The sequence below is a fragment of the Stegodyphus dumicola genome, chromosome 7, assembly GCF_044657685.1.
Source record: "Stegodyphus dumicola isolate Sdum_Otavi_A_Nest chromosome 7, ASM4465768v1".
NCBI classification, from domain to species: domain Eukaryota; kingdom Metazoa; phylum Arthropoda; class Arachnida; order Araneae; family Eresidae; genus Stegodyphus; species Stegodyphus dumicola.
Window position 1 is genome coordinate 49,451,935 of NC_140774.1, and position 19,868 is coordinate 49,471,802.

Here is a 19,868-nt window from a genome sequence, read left to right on the forward strand (position 1 = left end):
AATCATAGTACTTACTTAGTAGGGTTTATTCTCTGTTATGAGTATTTTCTCAAAATTGGCCGTTTGACAAAATATATTATGGTGAGCATATGTATAACAGAACAAAAATTTTGGAGTCTCTTATCATAGTAAATACAGTTATAACATTCATTAGACCTATGTAGCTACTTTTCTATTAGTGGGGCATAAAATATTGCCAAATATAATTTACAAGTCACAGTTTTGCTATTATTTTAATACTAATATAAATGAATGAAGTAATTCATCTGTCTAAACAAAAATATAATTTTGTACTTGTGACAAAATAATTTTAATGTCTTTTTCCTGTTGTATAAATTCTTCAAAGCAGGATTCCAAGTGGTCATATGCTGCTTTCTGATGTTTTTCATTTCACCATTTTGCAGTGATAGTTTTATTATTTATAATTATTATTATGGTAATATTTTTGCTTTATTTTGCAATGGTGTTTGGTATTAGTACAGTATTATTATTATGGCCATTATTAAAATATAATTTAATTTAGTGGTTATTTTTGCAAATCTTATTTAATAACAAAATGCAATTAAATATTGAAAATTTCTCTTATAAATTCTCGGTCTTTAAATTTTTGTAGAAGAAAAGAAAGTAAAATGGAGTTTTCATTAAAGACAATAAAGAAATCCATAAATTTAGATTTTGCACGTTGATTAAAATCACATATTTGTAATATATTGGACAGGCCTAACTAGTAATTCCCCCCCCCCCCACACACACACACCTGACTGATACACTTGACATTTACTAATGATAATATGCATACAACTCAGCTTTGTGAAAAAAACTAGTTAATATAATGGCAAGATTGATGTTCTGAGAATATAACTCCCTTGAAAACAATATGGATAACTCACCTTGAATAGAATGTGCAGCAGTATATTATAAATCATAATTATAGTACATTAAGTTTTCATATGTAAGGATTCCCCTTCAATACTTATATATATAGTGTACTTCAATATTTATATATATCTATATATATCAGCAATAATAAACTGCTGACAAAGGGTCAAGGCATGACTTATACACCATGGGTGGTATTTGTTTTGCCATTATTAAGGACCATACCTTGAAATAATAAGCACAAATCAATTCAGTTGCATATTTTTTTATTTAGTTACTTAAATAAAAATTTATTGCAATAGAACAAAAAACGTAATCAAAAATAAAATTACACATATTAGAAATTCAAATATATCAGCAATAATAAACTGCTGACAAAGGGTCAAGGCATGACTTATACACCATGGGTGGTATTTGTTTTGCCATTTAGGACCATACCTTGAAATAATAAGCACAAATCAATTCAGTTGCATATTTTTTTATTTAGTTACTTAAATAAAAATTTATTGCAATAGAACAAAAAACGTAATCAAAAATAAAATTACACATATTAGAAATTCAAAATATCATTCTAGTGTTTTCTTAATATTAACATTTTTTAATTTCAAATCTCAAAATATAATATGTATTAAAGATGTAATAGAAAATAAAATACAGTCAAAAGTCGTTAATTCAGACACCCATAATCCAGAATGATCTATAATCCGGACCTCAAAGCTATAAACATTCTGCGCATGCGTCGCGTTCACGGATGCGCACATGCGTTTAAGAGTGCGCATAAGACCTTTACGTCTGCGAATATGTTTGTGCGCATGTGCGTTTAATGTGTAACGGATGTATAAGCTAAGCTAAAAATTCAGTTAATGTTGCAGATTGCGTTGTTCCTTAATCTTCGAATTCGATCCGGCTTATTATTTTTTGCAGATTGTTAGAGCAATTTCATAAAAGTAAGCTTGAACTTTCGATTATGTCAAATAGGATTTCCGATATATATTTACTAATATGTAATTTGTATCTACAAAGCGAAAGTATGTTTTGAAATCCGAAATCTGTTTATCAATTTCACGCTGCGGATTGGAAGTTGATCTGTCAGCACTATCCTTATCTTCAGGGCAGATGGTTTATATTTTATTTGGCTTATAATTCCTTACTAAGTGTAGTATTTCATCTCGATGTACTCCGTCTTTGATATGATTTAAATCAAGTTCCTCGTCATTATAATTCGCTTCCGATAGTGAAGAAAGTGACCCAGAGGTTATTGAAAACAAAAACATTTCGATTGACAAATTAGTTGGTATTCTCAACACAGCAATTATAGAACTTCAACAGCGTAACTTTGTAACTAAACAAGAATTTATGTCTGTTTATAGAATTAAAGAGAAAGTATTATCACATAAAACGAAGCAACTTAACTTACATTGAAAGAAATGTTTAATAAAATAAACAAATAAATATTAAGCTTTTTTTTTTTTTTTTTTTTTGTAAATTTTGATACCTTTTAGATCATAATTTTTCTTTATTTCATAAATTACGGTTTCATATTTTTAATTTTAGAATTTCTGCGTGCCATCTTACGAGATTTAAACTGATGATCTATAATCCGGAATCGCCGAAGTCCCGACGAGTCCGGATTAACGACTTTTGACTGTATAAGATAAATTTTGAGCTCTATGCTATAAAAAATTCTCCTTCTAAATTGTCCATTTATGAAGGTTATTATTAACATATTTTGCTCACTTTATTGAATTAGAAGTTTAAATTTGGTAGCAAACCAACATTTGAAAATATCCTCTCTCCCAGAAAAAGACCATGCGTGCTAGCTGATTGAGACTTATTGATATTAATTATTATTAATGTTCTAATACTTGATATAGTATTTTCAGCTAACTAAAGTTACAGTGTTAAAATGCCATGCTACGATACATTTTTAAGGTATTAACATATTGTCCATAAGTTACAAGTATATGATGGTCAATTTATCAAATTATCTTGTGAAAACCTTTGTAGAAAATTTTGGTACTTCTTAATTAGCTGAGCATATATTATCATTAAATGCTAAAAATTCTGAAAAGTAAGAAAAACAACTTATTGATGTTTCAACCTATGAAAATAGTCTATATATTATAAAAATTTAATTATTTTTTGGTTTGATTTTTAATTATGGCAAAGCACGCAAAGGCCATGCCTTAAAGGAGGTGTGTTTACATGAAGGATTTTCTCAGATGAATAGGCTCCTATCGAAATTACACAAATTACAAACATAAAAACACTTATGCAGCCAGCCTGTTCACCTGGAATCGAGCCCAAGTCAATCCATAAATGTTCAGTAGCATTACTGTTCAGCCACTAGTGGACCAATGTCATTATTGTATAATTATATAATTTTAAGTATGCATAAAATCCTTTTTTTTTTTTTTTTTTTTTTGACAAAAGTAGTATTCTAAATTTAAATTATTAGACATGAAAATTTGGGACTTTGAAGAAAATTTTTAATCCAGACGTCCATACTCCGGAATGATCTACAGTCAAAAGTCGTTAATCCGGACTCATCGGGACTTCGGCGATTCCGGATTATAGATCATCAGTTTAAATCTGGTAAGATGGCATGCAGAAATTATAAAATTTAAAACATGAAACCGTAATTTATAAAATAAAGAACAATTATGATCTAAAGGGTATCAAAATTTACAAAAAAAAAGCTTAATATTTATTTGTTTACTTTATTAAACATTTCTTTCAATGTAAGTTGTTTCGTTTTATGTGATAATACTTTCTCTTTAATTCTATAAACAGACATAATTTCTTGTTCAGTTACTAAGTTCCGCTGTTCAAGTCCTATAATTGCTGTGTCGAGAATACCGACTAATTTGTCAATTGAAATTTTTTCGTTTTCAATAACCTCTGTGTCACTTTCTTCACTATCGAAAGCAAATTATAATGACGAGGAATTTGATTTAAATCATATCAAAGACGGAATACATCGAGATAAAATACTGCATTTAGTAAGGAATGATAAGCCAAATAAAATGAAAACATCTGCCCTGAAGATAAGGATAGTGCTGACAGATCTACTTCCAATTCGTTGCGCGCCGCGCCATTTCCCTCCCAGAGCAGCATGAAATTGATAAACAGATTTCAGAATGGTTAGGTCATTTTTTGCAGCAATTCCACTTTTGTTTAATGGACTTCGAAACATGGTTTCGCTTTGTAGATCCTTTATATATTAGTAAATATATATCGGAAATTCTATTTGAAATAATCGAAAGTTCAAGCTTACTTTTATAAAATTGCTCTAACAGTCTGCAAAAAATAATAAGCCGGATCCAATTTGAAGATTAAGGAACAACGCAATCTGCAACATTAACTGAATTAGATAATTTTAGCTTAGCTTATACCGTCCGTCATACATTAAACGCGCATGCGCACACGCATATTCGCAGACGTAAAGGTCTTATGCGCATGCGCAGAAAGTTTGTAGCTTTGAGGTCCGGATTATGGGTGTCCGAATTAACGACTTTTGACTGTATAATCCGGACCTCAAAGCTACAAACTTTCTGCGTATGCACACAATACGTTTATGCATGTGCGTTTAATATATAACAGACGGTATAAGCTAGGGTAAAATTATCTATTTCAGTTAATGTTGCAGATTGCGTTGTTTCTTAATCTTCGGCTTATAACTTTTTGCAGACTATTAGAGCAATTTTATAAAAAGTAAGCTTGAAATTTCAATTACTTCAATCAGAATTTCCGATTCTGGAGCTGGCAAAGGATCTACAAAGCGAAAGCACGTTTTGATGTACCGCTTCCGATAGTGAAGAAAGTGACAGAGAGCTTATTAAAAACGAAAAATTTTCGGTATTCTTGACACAGCAATTACAGGACTTGAACAGCAGAACTGAACAATTATGTCTGTTTATTTAAACAATCTGTAGTATGGTTCTAGATTCAGAAAATACAGCTTCCGATAGTGAAGAAAGTGACAGAGAGGTTATTAAAAACGAAAATATTTCGATTGACAAGTTAGTCGGTATTCTCAACATAGCAATTACAGGACTCGAACAGTGGAACTTTGTAAGTGAACAAGAAATTATGTCTGTTTAATAGAATTAAAGAGAAAGTATTATCACATGAAACGAAGCAACTTAAACAACTTACATTGAAAGAAATGTTTAATAAAGTAAACAAATAAATATTAAGCTTTTTTTGTAAATTTTGATACCCTTTAGATCATAACTGTTCTTTATTTTATAAATTACGGTTTCATATTCTTAATTTTATAATTTCTGCATGCCATCTTACCAAATTTAAACTGATGATCTGTAATCCGGAAAAATCGATAATCCGGAATCGCCGAAGTCCCGACGAGTCCGGATTAACAACTTTTGACTGTATTTTATGGTTTACTCAGTAAAATGGCTGAATGTTGCAAAATTAATTTGAAGTTCTGTATGATATAGAATGAAAGGGAAAAAAGCATTAATTGACTGGTGAGTAAATGAAGATTTACTTAGTAACCATTATTAAGTGTCCTTGTTTGTTGGAAGGAAATGTGTATGGTCAAATTATATCAGCACTATGGAAGATATATCTGTTATTTTTGTGAATTTATGTGGTGACGCCAGTATACAGATAATTTTAGGAAGTTTTTTGATGCTGTTAAGGAATTTTGTTTGACTGAAGACATGTTAACTTATAAATAAGGTAAGTGTATTTCCTTTGTGTAGTGCAAAGACGAATTTCCTTTTTTATGTTATTTTTGTTTGATTTAAAATGTAGTTTATTGAGATTATATATATTTTTTGTTGGCTGCTCCTTTGACTTTTTAAGTGAATATGGTGAATTTAAGTGTACATGGACAAAGTCAATGGAGTGCACAATGCCTTGATGTTTTTTTAATTGAAAATAGGTTGATGTGTCATGGATAAAGTCAAGGGAATGCGCAATGCCTTGTTTGTGCATAGGTCGATGTGTACATGGATACCGAGTCTGTACAATTCTTTGTCTTGTTATTTTAGCTTTGTGTAGTGGCGATTTTTCCAAAGAACTGCACAAACTCAGTATCCATGTACCGCCAAAAATTGCGAAGGCATACCCGTAAATATACTTTTAACTTTTGTTTCACTTATAGAAAAGTAATCATATTTAGAAATTTTATAACTGGCTAATGAAAAATTTCAGTTTTATTAAGAAAATATTAGAAATATGGAACTTTTTTCCTTCATATAATAAATCAAACTTTAAAAATAAGATAATCTAATTAAAAATATGATAAATTTAAAGTATAATCTGAAACTGTATATTAACAGCTGAGACAAATGTATGAAAACTGAAAAAATTCAACTGATTTTCATTGTATAAAAAATTAAATAAATCTATGCATTTAAAAAAGATCTTATATATTTGTTCAATACTTTTTTTAACTGCAGCAGAAGCTCAGGAATATTCTGATATTAAACCAGAAAACATCATCATCAAATTTTGAAGGACTGAAAGGGAAAGTCACCAGATGCAATTTTAAAAGTTATCCATTGTTAAACAATAGTTCCAAGATAAGATATTTGGCAACTTTCTCATGTGATACTGCTAACAGAAAAATACCACTTCTTATATATATGCGGTTTTAAACTGCATGTACTTTTTTAAAGTGAACCCAAATCTAAATTTTTAAATATTTTCAGTTTTAAAGTTTACATTGTTATCCATACTTTTAAATTGTCCTATAATCATGAAAATAATAGCTCTTTCTATTAAAAATACTTTTGAATTTTTACGAAATATAGACCTTATGAACGAATAACGTTGAAGCAATATATCTCTTATTAAGAATACCCTTATTGTTTGTGATAGCAATAACCTGAAGGTTTTCACTATAACTGGCTGTTATCTTGTATTGATGTCACTAATACATGTATATCCATACAACTAAAAAAAATTCACATTTAACATTTTAACTATTTTCAGAATAATTTTGCTTATTTCTAAAAAAACATTACATATAAATCATAGCTACAAAGTATAATTTTAATTTTCTGAGACTTCATTTTAATCTTTTGCCTGTCACTACAATGTTATTACTATTAGTTTTATTAACTGGATATAAATCAACATATAAAACTATTCTAAAATATTTCTATTGTATGTGATTAAAAAGCACTCTTGCAATATTTCAGAACTTCAACATGATTAGTAAACTAAATATTTTATAGCCACTCAGAAACTATTAAAGTTATAACTCATTCATTAATTTATATTCCTAAATAATTTTGAAAGTATTTTTTATTATTATTTATAGAGGTTTAAAAGGAATATACTTCAAAATTCAATAAAGTTTTCATTTAAACTCTTTAAAATATTATTTCTGCATCTAGGTTTATTCAAAATAATTCATAAAAAGTCTGAAATCATAAATAACAGAAAAAAGTATAAATTTATTTATTCCTTTTTATAGTAATTTCCAACACAGCAGCTTTCCAAAACAGATGATTATACATTAATGTGTGTGTATGTTATTTAAAATGTATGTATTATATAAATAAATTCTGAAGATATTAAACACATAGTAATATGAAACATATTACAAACAAAACATCTACAGTACAATACATGAAGTACATAATGAATAAAAATATACATATAACATAAATAATATATTTTTAATGGATAGCATTTTCTTTGTATGCAAACATATGCTATGGCTTTTACAAAAAAGATTCCACTGAAATTCAGTTCTTGTATAATTTACACATAAATATTTTTTAATATATACATCAACAGTTTACTTTTGTCAAAAAAAAGTCAGTGTTTTTTAATATACTGTTAACAGTAGAGGCACTTTCCAGTTAGAAAACTACTATATAACCCCTACTGTTTACTTGATCCCCCCCAAAAAAAATCCAAGAACTTATATTCTTAATATTTAATAATATAACTTATACTTTATTAAAATTTAATATATAATTTATATTCTTATTATATATTTATAATTTAGAAAATATTTAACATTTATAAATTAATTTCATTGTATAAATTCTCACTGGCAATATACATAATTTTTTTTTTCAACTATTAGCATAATTAACCAAACTACTGTTTAAATTTAAATGAATATAATGGAGAATCCAGCTGTCCACAACAATATAAAATATTTATGGTATTCATGGCATGTGACACACAAATACTATATTTGTGTTACATGAATGGGAAATAACTTTATTATGAAATATAGTAAAAATGCTCTATTATTCATATAAAATAGTTTTATATATTCAGTATACATGAGTAAGGTAATAATTTTATCATTAGGAAAAGGCGAAATTTATAGGAAAATGGTGAAATTGTATTGAGATTTGCATTGTCATGACAATTCTGCACCCAGTAATTTATACTGCAAAATGTCTGCAAGGTACAACATCAAGTTTTTTAACTAAAAAAGCATATTAAGCATTTTTTACTTGAAACCTATATTTATTAACCAATATCAATGTTACAAATCACATTAAGAATTCTCTTTAAGTGTTCAGATATGTTCCACATTAAATGCATGTTTTTAAATTTAGAGAAATCATCTGGTACCCAAGCCATTTGTCAAACAGATAAAAATACACAAGTACCTTAGTGTTCTACCAGGTTTGAACTATTATTGCCAATATTTATATTTGCTAGGTTCTTTGCAGAAGTGCTTCTGTACCTTTTCTTATATTCCAGAAATCTAATAAATGAAGGGTAATTTAGGGGGTCCATGTTCTGGTTTGGATTTTTGAACAAAATTACTTTTTTTGGTTACATATTTTTCGTGAAATGTAGTGTTAAAGCTAAACAAGAAAAATTTGAAATTTACAGATTTATTCAGTATTTATAAAAGTTCATGACATCTTAGAAAATCCCTTAAAATAACCATGGAAACATAAACAAGAAACAACTACCCTGATATAACTTGCAAAAGTAGTCACAAAATAATTCTTTACATTTAATAATCATGTTGATCAAACATACTTTAAAACTGAATAAGTATTTTCGTAAACATTTTTCTTTTAAAAATGTCTATGAGTGACAATGAAAACATCTCATTTTTAAAAGCACATAGTAAATATAACATATGAATAATATTAGTCACAATATAACATTTAACCCTTTAATTTTTATAAATGATGAAAAACAATTATATAAATTATTATATACATGAAAGAATTATCATAATAATTTTCATATCAATGGAACACAAAACAGTTTTGATGAATTACAATGAAAAGACAAAAAAAAAATAATTATAGAAACTAAAATTAATTTGGTGACATCATAGCTACCATGTCAGATAAGTCAATATCGTCTTCCTCTTCCTCAGAGTCTGATGGATCCCACTCGTGAAGGCGTTTGCGCCAAATTTTTATTTGAGTGTCCCATGATCGTCGACTGTATTTAATATACTTTTTAGGAGTAAATATATGGTGAGCTTCACGATTGCGTTTGGGGATTGCTTTTAAGTATCTTTTATAGCCTTTCGTGTTCTTGCCATAATCAATTTGTTTCTGACGTCTGCTTAGAACTATGGGATCCGTTTCAAGTTTCGATTTGGGTGCTTCGGATTCGTTATCAGAACCGTGCATACTCGAAGACGTTGTACTGTATTCGTCTGACGTGTATCTTCGCCGAGGTTCACGCATTGGCCTTCTTTTCAGAAATTTTGATTCTTCACTCAAAGGTAAATAATCATCTTCAACCTTAGCTTCTTCTACAATTTCGTATTTCTCTTCATCATCCTCAGAATCTTCCGATTTTGCCGAAATGACTCCCTCCGCTGGCAGTTCAGGCCAAAATTCATCATCTTCTGAATTCAGAACCTCTTTGTCCAGATGGACATTAAAATCTTCATCAGCATCATTCAGATTTTCATACGATTCGCATCTTTCAGCCCAAGTTCTCTTCTGATCTGGCGACGAAGTTTCATTACTAGCATCAGATTTACAAAATTCTTTTCGCTTCCTTGAAGACTTTACGTTGTTGCATTCCTTTGCTTGCCTTTGAAGCTCACGGTGAAAATAACGATTATTTATAGAGATTTTATTAGTACCAGTATCTCTCAGTACTGAAGTCATGATGCGATACGAAAATAAAACAAAGGGAATAGAGTTATATTTTCTAAAAACAAAAATACTTTAACGCAAAAAAGCCACGAATATCATCAACGCAAATACCCGTCTTGCACCATAGCTTGATTAAGTTCGCGCCAAAAGTTGAGTTGAGTTATTCTATGCTGAGAGAGCGTTAATCTTCTTCAGTTGATCATCATTTAAAAAAATAATAGAAGGTTGGAAGCCTTATTCCTGAATGCTTGAAATAGATTGAAGTACTTTACAGTTCTTTGGAAATCAACAGAATAGCTTAAAATTTTTTTTTTTTAAATTTAAAACCGTTTTCATTTCTAGTATTTAATTTTACAACAGATGTTAAAACTTGCTAATAACATCGAAAACTTTAAAAAAAAAATAACAAAACTGTGAAAGGTATGAAACAAAACGTAAGCTAATATACGTTTAATCTATAGCATTTAGGTATCGCTATTTTGAATTACTTCGCATGAAACAGCTAAAAATGCTTTTATACTTTAATTTCGATAGTTTCCTTCATGTCAAGGTTTTACATATACCTACCCATTTAAAAAAAGAAGTGGGAACTATCATAAATAATTACCAAGAAGAATGATTTCATTAGTGATACTTTGATAATTTCTTAAAGTTATGAATGATATTTTACAGCACTTTCTTTATTCTAAATCTAGTATTCTAACCTAACCTAATATTAAATATTATAAATACTATGTTAAATGTAAAAAAAAAAAAAAAAAAAAAAAAATGAAATGAATGTGTACCCCATAAAATTAATAACTTGAAATAAATAGTTACTTTCTTACTTCCCCTCGTTTCAAATTTTGGTTTAGAATTGCTATAGTTTTTGCATGTTTTCTGACTAGGCCGATGCTATTCGCACTAGCGGTGCGATTATCCACTTAAGTTTCAACAGAGAATTCTCGAATTAAAGAAAGAGTTTGCACTTTTTGTGATAGAAAAAGTGGATAAGGTTCGGAGAACAGCCTTGGTTCCGCCAACTTAGCTTAAGTGAGAATTGCCTTCGTGGAGGACGTTCTAAGGGAAACTAGCTCGTATACACGTAACACATGGAGAAAACCACGTAAACGTCCATGCAGCCAGCTCGTTCGCGGGATTGCAAACTTATAGTGTTGTAGTGAATCATTTTTTTTTTAAAGACGGGTACGTACCTTGGGTGTAAATAGCCTGTTAGACCTTGGCGTAGTTTATCATTTTTTAAGCATTGGTGACTTTCAAAAATTTAGAAAGGAAAATGGGTTCCTTTTCTTATAAAAAGAAGGAATACATTTGTTTTTATTAAAGTATATATAAAAAAGGGCACATTTCTATGTTCGCAATGTTTATCGTTTTCCTGAACGGTTGGCATAGTTTAAATGACTGATTTGGCAGGGGGTGTGGACAAAATCTTGTTTACATTTTTCGTACTTCTTAGAATACATTTAACTTCAAAGCTGTGTTTTGCGCAATCAAGACTTTAATTCATTCCTCTTTGAAAATTTTCGTCCGAGAAAAGATAATAAAAATTAGACATAGGATTTCTGTGTAGAAAATTTAGGCATGAAATAAGTTAAAAGCGATTAAATCACCTATTAAATGAACAATTAATCATATAATACTGGTTATTAACAATTCTGTTTGCCTGTTTATTTTTTTTTATAGAAATACTTTTTAAAAGCGATTAAATCATCTATTAAATGAACAATTAATCATATAATACTGGTTATTAACAATTCTGTTTGCCTGTTTATTTTTTTATAGAAATACTTGCCATTTTGAGGACACAAAAAGTACTTCAAAGAACTTATTAATACAAACACATTAATAAATTATATTGAAATAAATAATAGGATGTAATTTAAAAGACAGAAATAATTTAATGTAATAAGAGATTTAAATTTAAAAATTTGTACATACAAATGATTTATCAGATTTTATTTCATAAATAACTTTGATTTTAAAATATGGCATTTGAACCCGTAAACATGTGTGGATACTGAAAAAATGATGAATATATGAGAATGTTATAGTTTTCAGTAAGTTTTCTTATTGAATAAATATTCTGACAGTCCTATGCTATAACACTAGGGTCTAAGATTGCATAAAAATTCCTCTGTTAAATAAAAGAATTTAAGTAGCCGTTTTGTCAATACGTTAAAGATTTTTTAACTAATTACGCGTGCTCGCTTGCAATTTTTAATTGCCATCATTAAATCCCTATTTTATCTAATCATTTCCTGACCTCGTCTTTGTAACTGATCATTATTATTTGCAATTTATTCTCTTGCTGGTGTTGCAATTTACTCTCTTGCTGGTGAACTATTAACAACCCTTTCTATTACTGAGTTAGGGTTAACAACCTTTGCTCTCGCTACCGCCTGCCTTACGGAAATCGGCGAAAAATGCTGGTACCTGGGGCTGATTGTGCGCATGCGCGAACATAGGTGGTGTGAACCAAGGTCTTTCTACGTGCCTTGGGTGTGAATAGCCTGTTAGCTATTCACACCGTCGGTGCGATTAGCCACTGCGCTGCATAACACGCTAGAAGGGAGCTGCCTTGAAGATGAGGAAAGTTGGCAACATCGAACAGGAAAAGAATCGGACCGATCACTGATATCTGTGGACTGCCATTATGGATACTACCTTCGTAGGAAGCTTACTTGCTTAACAGTGACTGTGAACTTCCGGTTTGTTAGGAAGGAGAAGAGTATGAGTACGAGTTCTCTTTCAAATTTCATCTGGATTGAGTTTGTAGGTAAGGCCCTCATGCCAGACGCGGTCGAAAGCTTTCGCCACGTCTATCATGAGGATCGCAACTACTTGTTTACAATGCAGGGCAGCTCCTGCAAACTCTGTGAGCCTTACAAGTTGCTTCGTAGTTGACAAATTTGCCATGAAATCCAAATTGTTCGGGTGGGAGTAAGTTGAGATATATTTTCATTCTGTAAAGAAGAATTCTTTCGAAGATCTTACGAAATCCCGAGAGTAAACTTATCGGGCGATATCCGTGTGGATTTCTGTGATCTTTGCCTGGTATGGGTATCATGATGATTTTAGGGAATTTCCACTTGTCTGGGAAATACGTAGAGACAAGACATGCATTCAGGATGCTGGTTAATTTGCAGATAATACTGTTAGGAAGATGTTTAATTGCGGTATTTGTAATGCCGTCCTTTCCAGGAGCCTTTTTTGGTCGTAATTTTATTACATATGTCTTAACTTCTGCGGGCGTAGCCAGTTTGATGACGTTGTTCGCACTAGGGAAATTTAACCAATCGCGGACATATAGAAGTATTCTAAGTTCCGAGTCTTCGTTCATTGGCCAGCAGTTAGGAGTGAACTGCAGTTTCAGGTGTTTAGCAAAAATATATGCGTTGTCCTGGTTTGAAGTTGCAATTATGTTATTAAAAATCAGGGGACGGTTGCACGAGTAGGTCGTCGTTAGATTTTTGATTAGAGTCCAAAATGAACTGTCATTGATGTCAAGACGAAGCATTTTCTCTGACCAAAGATCTTCCTTATGTTGCTTGATTGATTTTCTAATTTCGCTGTTTAACCGGTTAATGTCCCTTTTGATGGCCGGATCCCATGTCATGTGGTAGACTTTCCGGAGCCTGTTTCATTGTTTAATAAGGAGCCGGATATGTCTAGGAAGTCTAAAGAGGTTATCCTTGTTCGGGAAGCTTTCGCTTGCATGAATGACAAGAGTTCTGTATAGTATTTGTCCGCAGTGGCTTATCGCATCGACGGCGAGAATAGCTAAGAGACTATTCGCACCACCTATGCTCGCGCATGCGCACAAAGAAAATTGTGTGATGAACATGAAAGATTTTGTTTTCCTCCTTGTGTTATGTAAATACGAGCCAGTTTCCGATAGAAAGTCCTCTCCGAAGAAACAGACCTTGTATGTTTTGTATACATAATTAAGCAAACAAATATAACAAGTATATCTTTCTTTCCGAAAAAATGAGAGAAAATTTTCTTGTGAAAAGTGAAAATTCAACTCTAAAGGTACAGAGATAATAACAGAATATGAAAAGAAGTGAAAACGAAATGTTTATAAATCAGACTGTCAATAATCAATTGATAACAGAACTAATTTTGACAGAAAAATAATTTTTCATAGTAAAAATGAAGGAAATGAGAGGTATTTAAATTTCACAACTAAAATAGGGATATCAAAAAATAAACAAGATAACTTCTGATTTCCAATTTCTAGCTGATAAAAAATTAATGTCATTGGATTTAAGCATTTTAAAATCAACAGAGAATTTAAATAATTAAATGTTTTAAATGTTATTTAGAATATTTTTAACACTGCCAATTACTAATAGCAGGGATAAAAATAAAAGAAATGAAAAAAATGCTATTCCCTCCAAAACGTTCGAATATCTCTCCTAGAATATAAATTGATAATGAAAGCAGATTTTGAAAATAATTATTACCGATTTTATTTTATTAAAAGCAAGACCAATTAAATTATAAAAGCCGTTTGATTATTAAAGTAATTATTTTAATATTATCTATTATTTATGAAAAACGTAATTTTTAACGCTTTCATTTAAATTTGCACATTATTTATGTATTTTATAAACACATAAAATTATACAAATATTATAAAGATATATAATTTTGTGTAGTTACTTTTACTGAACATAAACGTATACAGATTTAGCTAACTAGATTGTTCTGTAAACAGATATGCAGATATAAAACTAGTAACTTGAAACAAATAGGCACTTCCTGATTATTTGAATTCTGGTTCAATATTCTTGTAGAAACATTAGGATTTTTGATACTGAGAGACGTGAGAAATGTGCAGTGCCCTCACTGAGACTCAAACCTCTTGAATACGCGCCGAGTGTGCTGGCCATTACACCACGAAGGCATGCTAAGAAGGCGAAAGAAATACCTTATATATTCCCCCTTTTAAAGGGCGACTAGGATCAGAGGACACAATCGCCAAATCCGCAAAAAGGGTGGAGAATAATCATCCACCACCTTTTTTTTTTTACTTCGGGCGCCACTCAGTGCTTAAATTGCGCCGGAGCCCACCGGAGGCCGGCTCTGGTGCTTCTCAATTTTTAGGATAAATTACAATTTTAGCCGGAGCGCACCGTAGCCCTAAATGAGTTTAGCTCCGGTACTTCTTTTATAAAACTGAATCACAATTTAAAGGGAACAAAATTTAGAATTCCTAACGTTTTAGTTTAACAACTTTGTAATACTCTATTTCCCTAGAAATACGAACTCATGAGAACTTGAGACGTTCAAGTAAAGTCCCTTCATTCGCATGCGGAAACCTTTCCCTTTAAGAAAAGCAATAAATTTGAGGGAGTTTGTTTAGGAACGCCTAAATTTCTCGCCATGCCATTGTATCTAGTGTATTGTTATCGATGCTTATAGTTATCCTCGCAGGAAGGAAAATTTTTGTTCTTAAATGTGCGTTAAGTGACAGCGAGTACAATAAGAGGGAAATACTGAGATGATAAACTGCTCAAGAACGTCCTATACATTGTCTTCCCACAGTATCCACTAATGGGGGGGGAAAGGATAACCAGCAACTTTATATTTAGGAGTCCGATTCAAGACTCATTTACCCCTGACATCCATCTGCTTGATGGCTATAGTTATATCACCAGGGAGCCGCAGTCAAAGAGAACGTTCTTTCTCACCAAGATTCCCCTCATTTTTTGTTTCCACCCACTCATACCCTCATTCTGTTTCGCCCTGGAATTTTCATCAGCTATACTTTAAGTATATTTAATTTTTGTAATGATAAAAGAACTCCCCCCCCTACGATCAGAACTGAAATTGGGCCGGAACCCACCGGATTTCGGTTCCGGAGCTTCTTAGTTTTTGTAATAAATTATAATTCTAGTCGGAACGCACCGGAGCCCTGAATAAGAAGGCTGTGGCACTTCTTTTATGTAGTTAAATAACAATTTCAGTAGAAATTTTATCTCGAAAATATTATTTTAACAATAAAATTATATTAAAAATCGCGTATTAAATTTCAATTTATCTCTTTACATTTTATTTAATTTTAATTAGTTAATTACTTCAATCTTTAATTATTTCAATAAATAATAATTAATTATCTAATAATTATCAATTAAATTATAGTTAATTAATTATATAATAATTGTTGATTAAATAACAATTTATAAACATTAATTAAATAGCTGTTAATTAATTTGATAATAATTAACTATTTAATTTTAAAATTATTAAGGAGTTTAATAGTCATTTGATTTATTTACTTACTCTTGTTCCTCTCTGCTGACGGTCTTCCATAGGGCTCCGGCACTTCTAATCTTAGAAATTAAGGCCTGGCGCCACTGTAGAAACATTAGGTATTTTTTGAAAGCAGGAGAGATGAAAAATGAGCACCGCCTTCGCCGGGACTCGAACCTCTCGAATACCCGCCGAGTGTGCTGACCATTACACCACGAATCACAAAGTTAAACAAATAGTACAGTTAGTTTCCTTATTATTTTCACAATATATGAACCAACCTTATTTACGCGTATCGTGGAGTTTTCTTACATGGCCATTTGCATGCTTTATGCTATTTATCGCCTGTAAGAATACGTAGTATATGGGCTATGCAGATTCGATTTTTTCTGATTTCTTATAATATGCTTTTCTATTATTTCTGAACAAAATTTATAACACGTAAAAATAACTAAACAAACATTTCTTGATACTCGAGGGTGTGTGGATAAAAGAATCACAATTATCTGAACTTTTTTTTAATGCTAGAATTTTAGTTAAAGTAATTAAAATTTTATTATACAGGGAATTTGCTATATGGAATATGGTGACTCATATATTGCAGATAGTTTATTTCTTATTCAGTATTTATTAAATTATAAGTATTATATATCTTTTCCATGTTTGTATAATTTTAAAGATGTAACACGGAAATATGTCTTAAAAATTCACTCATGGAGCAATGTATATTTTCAGTACAAAAATAACTAAAAGAATTGCCAGTTTTTTGGAGGGGGGGGGGGAGGGCACTTTCATGGCTGATGCCAGCTTTCTGGCCGGAATCAGGTTTTATTGCCCAATGCACGATCTACTATTATTGCTCTATCTATGAAGTTTCTATATGTTTGTACTTAAAATTACGTTTCGTATCTTATCGATTTCAGTTTATTTTGAATAAAAAACACTAAAAAAATTATAAACAGGGGGCAGGAGGAAGAAAGCCAGTTTGCAAAAAGAATATGCAGAGTGATCATAAAAAATCTTTCTCGATATATTAAACCTAAACTGCCTATCTGCTCAACAAATCAAAATGAAATTTCAGACAATATTTGAAGGAATACAGCCAAGATCTGGAGGATTTAAACAATACAGCTCTCACGGTTACAATGAAAAAATTTCGAAAGACAACACCCTCTTATATACACAGAGAGAGAGAGAGAGATGATTTTTTATTTTGATTTAGTGTTTCATAAAAAAAGAGCAGAAAATGTAGATAAATACCAACAAAAGAAGTTTTTTATATTCATACACTAAAACTAAATACTTCACAGGGAAATAAAAGACTGACTGCATTTCCTCCTGAAACTAACATTTCATTAAAATTTGTAATGTTATTTTTGCAGATGATAGAGACAATCTCAGCAGAAGCTTCAGACTATCATGTTTATCCAGTACAAAGTCCGTAATCCGGACTCGACGGGACTTCGGCGATTCCGGGTTAGGGGGTTTTCCGGATTACAAATCATCAATTTAAATCTGCTAAGATGGCATGCAGAAATTATACAATTAAAATATGAAACCGTAATTTATGAAAATATGAGCAATTATGATCTAAAGGGTATCAAAATTTACAAAAAAAGCTTAATATTTATTTGTTTACTTTATTAAACATTTATCACTTTGTCATGATCGTCGCTTTTAGCATAATGAACCCTTTTTCTGTTAGTCATTGCAAGTGGAGTGTAGGAATCCACAAAATCTTCAGTTCCTATTTCCTTTAGCTTATGTCATATACAGTTGATTTTCCAATGTCATACTCCTCGCATAATTTTGAGACTGATATGCATATAACTTTGAGACTTTATCCATTTTTTGCAGCAATTCCACTTTTTGTTTGATGGACATCGAAACATGCTTTCGCTTTGTAGATCCTTTGAGAGCTCCAGAATTGAAAACTCTTTTTGACATAATCGAAAGTTTAAGCTTACGTTTTATAAAATTGCTCTAAGTCTTCAAAAAATAATAAGCCGGTTCTAACTAGAAGATTAAGGAACAGCGCAAGCTGCAACATTAACTGAAATGCCTTAGATAGTTTTAGCCTAGCTTATACCATCAGTTATACATTAAACGCGCATGCGTAACCGCATTATGTGCATGCGCAAACAAGCATATGCGCATGCGTAAACGCGTTATACGTTTACGCATGCGCATAAAGTTTGTAGCTTTGAGATCCGAATTAGAGACTTTGTACTGTATCATCCACTTACCTGGCAAAAGATGCTACAGCATGAAACATAAGGTTTTTAATTTGTCTTCAACAAAGCCTTGTGCATAGTAAGCTCTCAGTGTTTTGCTGTTCATCACAATTAAAATTTTTAGTTTATTTTTCAGATGTAATCAATTAGGAAAAGCCTATCAAAGTGAGCAATTTTAAAGCAGAAAAACCCATTCACCATTTGCATCTATTTTCTTTTTTAACCTAAACAGATATAACTAAAAATGCATTTAATTTATAGTAATACCTCACTGATAAATAATGAACATTCCTGTAATCTAATTAAGGAAACATGTTTTCTAACACCATACATTATTCTGATCATCATAATTTGTTGAAAATTTTAATATTAAATCTCCTTTCAAGCAATGGCTGCAACATTTTTTTAGTATGTATCCCTTCTGCAAGCTTAAAGGTTTAATCTGTCCCTTCCCCATATAAAAGTTTTCCAAAAGTGCAAGTTTGCAATAAAATGTTACAACTATCTGATAAATGATTCATCCAAGTTTTAATGCACTGTATAAAAAGATATACATAAAAACTTTCACATTTGGCAAGTGTATAAAATTTTACTTTAAATTGATTCTTTGGTCAGCAAAAATAATATATATATATTTCCTCCAAGAAATTTGTTTTGAAATAAAATGTACTGCTATTTTTACTTCCTTATACAAAGTAAAGGAAGTATTGTAATCACGAAAAATTCCATATTTATATTCGAAAAAATATCATATTTTAACAAAATTATGCTGATGGCTTTTAAATGCAGTTTAACGATGTTTTTGCATGACACCTGTATGAAAGGACAGAATAAAGGACTCTTTTTCTCCAAACAAATTATAAAACTGATTTAAAATGGATTCAGATTTTTTTCGTAGCGTCTGTACATATCTTTCGTAACTCAAAAATGAGTAGCCTCAGAATGTTGAAATTTTGTATATAGGACTGCTATAATATGTCGTTGTGCACCTCCCTTTTTGGTTGCAATCTGCCACACCAAAAGTATATATATATATATATACACATACCCACTCTGTTACTCTGCTCCATGAGCTTAGTTTTTTTTTTTAATATATATATATATATATATTCTTATATGTTGGTAAACTGTGCATTTGTTTGCTTTAAAAATAATTGAATTATGTCGGTCTCATCTTCCGGTTAAGGTTTTTATGCCTTTATTTAATCTGAATGCAATAGTTTAGAATTATCAGCAATTTAAATGTGCAGCTAAACCTAATTTTTTTTTCAGCCATATTTGTTTATATTTAAAATTTAGCAGAATAGTGAATGAAGTCTTTTTGCAGAGTGATACAAAAGGAAACTTTTAGTTTTGTGCACCGAAAAATCTACCTTCTTGCCTGCTGGCTGACTTGTTAGCTTTTGCGCAGAAA

The 19,868-nt window shown here is 30.7% G+C and overlaps 1 protein-coding gene across 1 annotated transcript; it reads right to left on the bottom strand.

Annotated features, from left to right (window-relative positions):
- Window positions 1-7,290: 7,290 nt before the first annotated feature.
- Slbp (Stem-loop binding protein) lies at window positions 7,291-10,116 on the bottom strand. Its single transcript, XM_035353675.2, has one exon. It carries the CDS (start codon window positions 9,972-9,974, stop codon window positions 9,162-9,164), a length of 813 nt encoding a protein of 270 aa, XP_035209566.1. The 5' UTR covers window positions 9,975-10,116; the 3' UTR covers window positions 7,291-9,161.
- Between the last annotated feature and the right edge of the window lie 9,752 nt (window positions 10,117-19,868).

Excerpts from the sequence above, each read along its gene's own strand:
- Slbp (XM_035353675.2), bottom strand. The coding sequence starts at position 9,974 with ATGACTTCAGTACTGAGAGATACTGGTACTAATAAAATCTCTATAAAT.